Source organism: Hesperophylax consimilis, chromosome 19 (assembly GCF_061612785.1).
Source record: "Hesperophylax consimilis isolate HC1 chromosome 19, BYU_Hcon_1.0, whole genome shotgun sequence".
In the NCBI taxonomy this organism is placed as follows: domain Eukaryota; kingdom Metazoa; phylum Arthropoda; class Insecta; order Trichoptera; family Limnephilidae; genus Hesperophylax; species Hesperophylax consimilis.
The window spans coordinates 16,241,541-16,249,111 of record NC_142854.1 but is presented as its reverse complement, the minus strand read 5'-3'; the positions used below and the strand labels follow the sequence as shown (position 1 = coordinate 16,249,111).

General features: G+C 30.2%; 1 protein-coding gene across 1 annotated transcript; it reads right to left on the bottom strand.

Annotated features, from left to right (window-relative positions):
- Positions 1-2,128: 2,128 nt before the first annotated feature.
- Positions 2,129-4,391, bottom strand: LOC149414900 (uncharacterized). Its single transcript, XM_089643488.1, has 4 exons — positions 4,295-4,391; positions 3,634-3,795; positions 2,987-3,082; positions 2,129-2,323 (listed from the first exon to the last, which is right to left on the bottom strand). Exons 1-4 carry the CDS (start codon positions 4,308-4,310, stop codon positions 2,217-2,219), a joined length of 381 nt encoding a protein of 126 aa, XP_089499614.1. The 5' UTR covers positions 4,311-4,391; the 3' UTR covers positions 2,129-2,216.
- Positions 4,392-7,571: the final 3,180 nt, after the last annotated feature.

Sequence of the window (7,571 nt, the reverse complement as noted above, 5' to 3'; positions counted from 1 at the left end):
AAGGGAAGGAGAGGAAGGATAAGGGGTGGGTGGGTGGGGTCTGTGGGTCCAGGAGTGACGGACGTATGAATCCATCCCTCCCACTGCGGTGCAAGACGATGTTCCCAAAGAGTTCTGCCTGAAAGGTTTCCCTCAACCTGTCTCTCCGGCCTTCCACGTAGCTGGAGGACACATCCACCGCCAAGACCCGAGCAAACCTCACCCCATGAACCCGGGCACAGTCACCAAACCACTTGGGGTGACCTATGGCAGAGGTGTAGTTATCCAATAAATGGTTCCCGGGGTGGCAGTACCAAATTGTAAATAGATTAGAAGATACTTTCCTGAATGGTCGCCATTCCCCATGGGGTTACCAGTCACGTCTTCCACTCTGGAATGTACCCGGCAGTAGCTGTAGTATAATCTACCTTAGCCACATATTGAACAAGTCTTGTGTTTTAATAAAATTTTGCACAAATTCATTGTTTGGTAAAATAAAAACAAATTTGAAAAAATTCACATTTTAATTTATTTATTTTCAGACATTTTTAAAAACTTTCATTAGGAAATTCAACAGAACTAAAACAAACTTTAAAACTAATTAAGTAATGATTTTTACATAATTGCAGTTTAAAAAATATACAATACGTTATACAAAACTGCCATTATCAGAGTTTAACAAAATATATAATAGCAAAATCGAGAGAAACAAAACATACTTAAAAAATAATGAAGTAATGATTTTTACATAATTTCAGTTTAAAATAATATGGAAAACGTCATACCAAACTGACATTATCAGATATTAACAAAATATATAATAGCAAAATCGATTGAAATAAAACATACTTAAAAAATAATTAATTAATGATTTTTACATAATTTCAGTTTAAAATAATATGGAAAACGTCATACCAAACTGACATTATCAGAGTTTAACAAAATAGAGAAATAAATCACACTTAAAAAAAAAATTGCATTCATTTTCAACTAATTAATTTTCCTTATTTAGTAAAATCCTTATTTAACAACATCCCCATTAAAGAATGCCTTAAAATAATTGAAAATATCCTAGAAAAATCTAATGTCAACCCAATAATAAGAAAAGAGTTATTCCAGCTCATAAAAATTTGCATACAAACAAATTATTTTCTTTTTAATGATACATATTTTGAGCAATTGGACGGACTTCCCATGGGATCCCCTTTAAGCCCACTTCTAGCGGAGATATTTATGGATCATATTGAAAATATTATTCTTAAGTCTCCCTTAGCTAAATATATAATATACTATGTCAGATATGTAGACGATATCTGAATATGTTGGAAAGGCACCAACCGTCAATTAGATATCTTTATTAATTGGACCAACACTGTTAATAATAAAATCTGCTTCACAGTCGAACATGAGATCAAAGCTAAAATATTTTTTTTAGATCTAACAATTGGAAAGAATAATAATAAACATACTTTTGAAATATTTAGAAAACCAACTTTTACAGACACTACAATAAATGCAAATTCAACTCATCCTTCAGAACAGCCAGAAAATGCAAATTCAACTCATCCTTTAGAAACAGAGGTAATTATCTTTAAAATGTACAAAAAGTACGTTACCTGAGAAAAATCCACATAATCGTGTTAGAGTACTAAAATCATCTTCTATATTATTATGCCCAGACAATTCTGAAATTTCAGAATCTCTAAGAAACTCAAATATTTCATGTATTTAAAAATGATAATATTGCAAAAATAGCAATGTCTGACCCATTAATATGTTCATATGGGTCTTTATTATTAAGTAATCACACGGAACACCATTTGAATACACATATAACATCGAAGATGAGGGATTTAGCCAAGGTGTATATAGTTATTAAAGAACAGAAACCTTCAATTTCAACCTTTGATTTAGCGTTTGACCCTGTGCATTTTGATGTTTTTATTAAAGCCGTACAAATAAATAGTGGTTACGATGAAATTACAGGTTCTGTAAAAATTCCTAGCATGTCTCAACGACTTTGTACGGCTATAAAAGATTGTACAAAGTCGTTGAGGCATGCTAGGAATTTTTACAGAACCTGTAATTTCATCGTAACCACTATTTATTTGTACGGCTTTAATAAAAACATCAAAATGCACAGGGTCAAACGCTAAATCAAAGGTTGAAATTGAAGGTATGTTCGTTACCAGTTTAGTACAATATGGACATGAGTTTTTACGGTCATGCACTCGTGCTCATTTACTAGTAGAAATAGTGCTTCGAGTTGTAGTCGATGACACTTCGATTGCCTCCTGCTTCTCTAAATGATGTTGCTCATCATCGGCGTTGGAAATTTTCATATCTAAAAAGTAACAATACATTATTTAGCTTTCTTTAAACTTAATTAGTAAAACCTCAAATTATAAGAAAGCAGTCATTGTTGAATGAAACACTAGTATATATTGAATTATTTCGCGGATAAGCGATAAGCCGCCATAGCTCAGTGGTCAGAGCTGTCGACCGGAAATCGAGGGGACACGGGTTCGAGTCCCGTTGGCGTTATGTAAATCTCAATTATTTGTACCTATATTTTGTTAACTCGGATATTTTCTTATATTATTTTGTATAACATATATTTATCATATAAGATATAAGATCTGTATAATTAAAAAAATATATAAATAAATAAAGATGTACATTATTATCTGTAAAAGCCCTATGGGCGTTTAAATAAATAAATAAATAAATAAAGTATCTTTTATCAGGAGATTTTTCAATGTGGATGAGTGTTTCAGGCGAATAATTATTGCTTTTAAAATAATTATAATTAAATTAAATTATTTAATTAAATGAAGACAATATTAGCATCACTCAATCTAAAATCTGAAACAGAAAAGATACGGTCACATCTGGGACTCGCACCGGACCTTTGGCTTTCTGGGCCGCACCTCTGACCATATAATAATCAAATTATATGTTACGTATTGATTGTTTCAAGAGTATTAAACATGTTTTCTGTAGATACCTGATTCTATCGAAGAAGTAACGTTGTTCGGTTTGTATAGTGAATCATCTTCGGACGTCGGCGGACTCCTTTCTAACATTACTTCAGTTTTGGTTTCTAAAATAAAGCATAATATATTATATATTTATTGTTATTAAGTTTAATTTGTAGAACTCCATTTTATTTTTTATATATTCAATAATATTGTTATTGGGTTTATAAAAACAGTTTATTTTTAAACAAGTTCTGCTGTGTAATTATTATTACGCGTGACAGCTGTTTCGCCCTCTGAAGGCATTATCAAACTGTCGAAGGCATTATCAAACTGATAATGCCTTCAGAGGGCGAAACAGCTGTCACGCGTAATAATAATTACACAGCAGAACTTGTTTAAAAATAAACTGTTTTTATAAACCCAATAACAATATTATTGAATATATAAAAAATAAAAAATATATTATATATTTATCCAATAATAATATCTCAATGTAGTAAGTAAGTCATGTGCACAAATATGAAACCTAACCTAATATAATGACAAAACAACAGACTAATTAAGCATTTGCAACGGAATATTTAATTAGCAGCATTTCTGATATTACCTATAACAATTTACTATAAGCTAAGGTAGCTCTGTAATATTTCAGATTATTATCAGTGAATATTACCTGAATCTGAGGAAGTTTCATGGTTAATTTCTTCGCCCAGTATGCTCTGCATATTGCTGATGATTAAACTTTGTCCTTTGGAAATTAGCGAAAAGGGTGAAGACGAGATCATGTCGTCAGTACTGTTTATTGATGTACGTAAATCACTGGTTCTTGGAACATCTATAAAATATCAAGAACAAACACATTGAAACATACATATATGTACCTGCAGTTTTCTGTTTTTGCAAATTTTATTTCCACAAAGGAATTTGTTTAATTTGAATATGAACAAATTAATGGGTGATTATCCGACGTGTAAAACTTCGTTTTAACTTAATTATTTTAAGAAACAACTGTTTGAAAACAAAACATGCTTTTAAATGCATATTTTAGTATAGGAATATGGCTTTAGTTTGATTTGACATTTTTACCACAAGTTGTTAGGTTAGCTTTTTTGAATTTTGTTAATACATAATATATATCTATTATTCAAAATAATTTTACTGCTTGGGTTCTCAAAAAAGAAAGAAAAAAATCATGACCTATATAATAAAATACGGTAATTATTCTGTACTCATTTGATAAGCATAGATTAAAATTGTTAATATTATATTTATTATATTAATTCTATATTTTACAATTAAGGTTATTACCTATTTAGAAATATGTAATAGCTTACCGTATTTAAAATCCATTTCGCAAAGCTGAAAGATTTTATTAAATCTCCTTCGTAATAAAGCTAATAAAACGCAAAAACAAATCAACCTGTCAACTGATTCGTGATATACGAACATTGAATAACGGTTATATTTAATATTATCTGTTAGCCAGTTACAAGTCATTAAGTGTTTCAGAAAACTAACCTGAAGCTAGCTTCAAATGGACCAATACAAACAAACCAGCCTTGTGCTAGCAAACAACATCATTCAATAATGGGCTTTAAATAATATAACTTTAGAGGTTAATTTTGCATACAATTCTTGAGCCTTATAGTTCCTTTCGAATATTGTTTAGACCAATACGCAATGTCGTACGATAATAAGCTCTAAATAATATTACTTTAGAGGCTATTTTTGCATACAATTGTTAAAACATTTAATTACTTTAGAAAATTATTTGTACACCTGCGTTTGACACAAATAACGATGGCAACGTCGCTTTTTGAGATCAATGAAGTTAGTTTAACATACGATAGAAATAATTAACAAAGTCAGGTTGAATATCTGAGATAAAATCGCATATAGGAGCATATCTAATGCTCACGAAAATCGCACTTGTCACATCAAATTGAGTTGAAAATGCCACTGATCTCGTCTCGCCGAGACGATTAAAATGGCATTTAAATCTCAATTTGTCGATGATCAAGTAAGTGCTCAATGATCAAGTAAGTCGAAATGATCCAATAGTTCCGGTTATTTGCAGACGCTAAGATGTACAAAGTGCCGTATCATAAACCTATATATATATATATATATATATATATATATATTATGTTACACCCAAACATGATGTTTGCTTCCTTCGAAAATAACATATAGTTTTACCTTCTGTGGCGTAATACCATTTTATTACTTAGATGAAGGATGACTATTATTTGATTACCATTTTATTTAACATATTCGTGTAGGTGACATGTCATTTTAAATATTATTATGTACCGTCCGAACACTTCGCATTTCATTGTTGTCTGCTGTCAACAGTTGGTGGGAAGTGACTACAACAGAAGTCTCCAAATTAGGAATAATTGCCATGACTTTCCTAAGAGATTGCTGCAGACAAAAGTATAATTGGTGGAAGTGAAAACATCCAAATTCAAGACGGAAATTAAATAAATTTGGCCGGCAGTTTATATGAGAAGCTCTCTTGTAAAAGCAATTCTACCTTATTCATTCAAATATTATAAAATGTGAAATACGTACCGATAAATCACAGAAGACAAATGTATAATAAGTGACAAAAATGACAAAATATATTTTTTTTCACAATTATGAAATATTTTTTTAATTATTGTACTACAAATTTTTAATCCAGTACACGGAGAATAAAATATTGCGAATGGCTTTAAGAGGAAGCTACAAGCCAAAAATGTGTTTATTCTTGGTATACCTTATATCGTAGGTAATAGGCATTAAAATCGCTTGACAAACGGAGTTAATAAACGTTCGATTTCAAGCAAAAAACTGGTTTTTATTTATTTTGTAAATAATTTTATAAGAAAGCAAAAAAGCTAATCAAGTGAAACTGTCACAGATAATCTTAGCTATAATACTGTATTTTTTAAAAGTTGTTTCCTTTATGCGTTCATACATTTCTATTGAAAAAATATTTTTTTTAGTAGTTTGCATTTATATTTTTTTAAGTAATTTATATATTTATTTGTATTCTACTCAAGAGAAGCGATAGGAAAACCTTCAAATTATCTAAAGCGTATTTTTTAGTATTCATAATGTACACCAATTCGTTATAAAGATTAATCAAAATAGTGATTTGGCATTAGTTTCGCCTTAGCGGATGAATTGACAGATTTCCTAACAAGCAGTAAAACATAAATGTGTTTTGAGAATGTTGGCACACGTATTCATAAAAATTCTAATATAGTCGCATTTCGTCACTATATTTATCACGATAAGCGCAGCTGAATGAACACGTGTTCCGATATATTCTGAATACTCATTTTTATCAGTGGAAAATCTTCGGAAGACAATTATACAAAAAAGTCTAAAATATGGTTTGATTATTAAATTAATTATGAAACACCCTAATATTACAGAACTTCCTCCGTCTTCTGGAGCTAGTAAAATTAGAAAGAGTATTTATCGATCTATTTTTAATTGGAAGTATGTTAGTTGTAAGTTTCAACATATGTAAGTATATATGTCATTAAGACAGCTGTTATAATCATTAGTCGTAAGTCACTAAATATAAGTCTTAGATGTAATTCAGTAGTTTTAGTATTCAATATTCAATAAAATAATAATAATTATTATTATTATTGAAAGGGAGATATGTAAATACGAGTGTTAGAGGGAGAGCGATAATATTTAAAAAAAAACGATAATAATTAAACGAAAATGGTGAAAATATTAAACCAAACACGACACGTTTGAAATAGAGATCTCTCAACAAATGCTTTAGTTGCATTTAAAGATACACTGTGAATTTTTTCATGCTTATAACATATTAAATAACAGAAAAAAACGTGTTTTTAATAATTGTCGGAGCTTACTTTGCGATTTTTTTTGTATCGAGGGAATTTCATATAATTAACGTTTCGGCATAACAAATATATGGATATTATCTTTATAAATAACATATATTTTTTTGTAACTTAAAAACTTAAAGAGTTACCGAGAAACTTGTAAATCGGTAGAAATTGGTTATTTATTTATTCATTTATTTAACGCCCAGAGGACTTTTACATGTAGGTGGTACAATTTTAATGACAGTTTTGAAACACGAGAAAGAAATATTAAAAATGAAAGAACATAATTTAAAAAATACACCGATTTGAATGGCTTACAAAAATATAACTTCCATTTAGGAATAGTGTTGAAATAAGTTTTTTACGTAATCCACAAAATTCGCAAAGTTAATATTAAATATATAGACATCACCTAAGTATTGGTTTCCCATAGTGTGAAACCGTTGTATTGGGGAGTTCGCAATGTAATTGCGCTTATGTGTGTTGCATTGGAATAGTGTATTTTGTCGTGCTGTTATTGTAGGTATTCGTAATATAATTATTCGTTAGTAAGTGAAGCAGCCGTGCACAGAAATATGCGACGCTCGGCCTTGGTGTATCGAACTTGCGGTTAAATTTGCCCTATCAAATCTCTAAAAAAAATTAGCAATTCTAACGATATAAGTGATGCATTTGTGCAAAAAACACCATTCGGCGTAAAGGACAGACCCACGGTCTTAAATCGATCTTTCCTTGGGGTTTATTTTAATTATTT

Excerpts from the sequence above, each read along its gene's own strand:
- LOC149414900 (XM_089643488.1), bottom strand. Across the intron at positions 3,083-3,633 it reads TGAAACTTCCTCAGATTCAG|AAACCAAAACTGAAGTAATG; the intron begins GTAATATTCACT and ends GCTTTATTTTAG. Across the intron at positions 2,324-2,986 it reads TACTTCTTCGATAGAATCAG|ATATGAAAATTTCCAACGCC; the intron begins GTATCTACAGAA and ends GTTACTTTTTAG.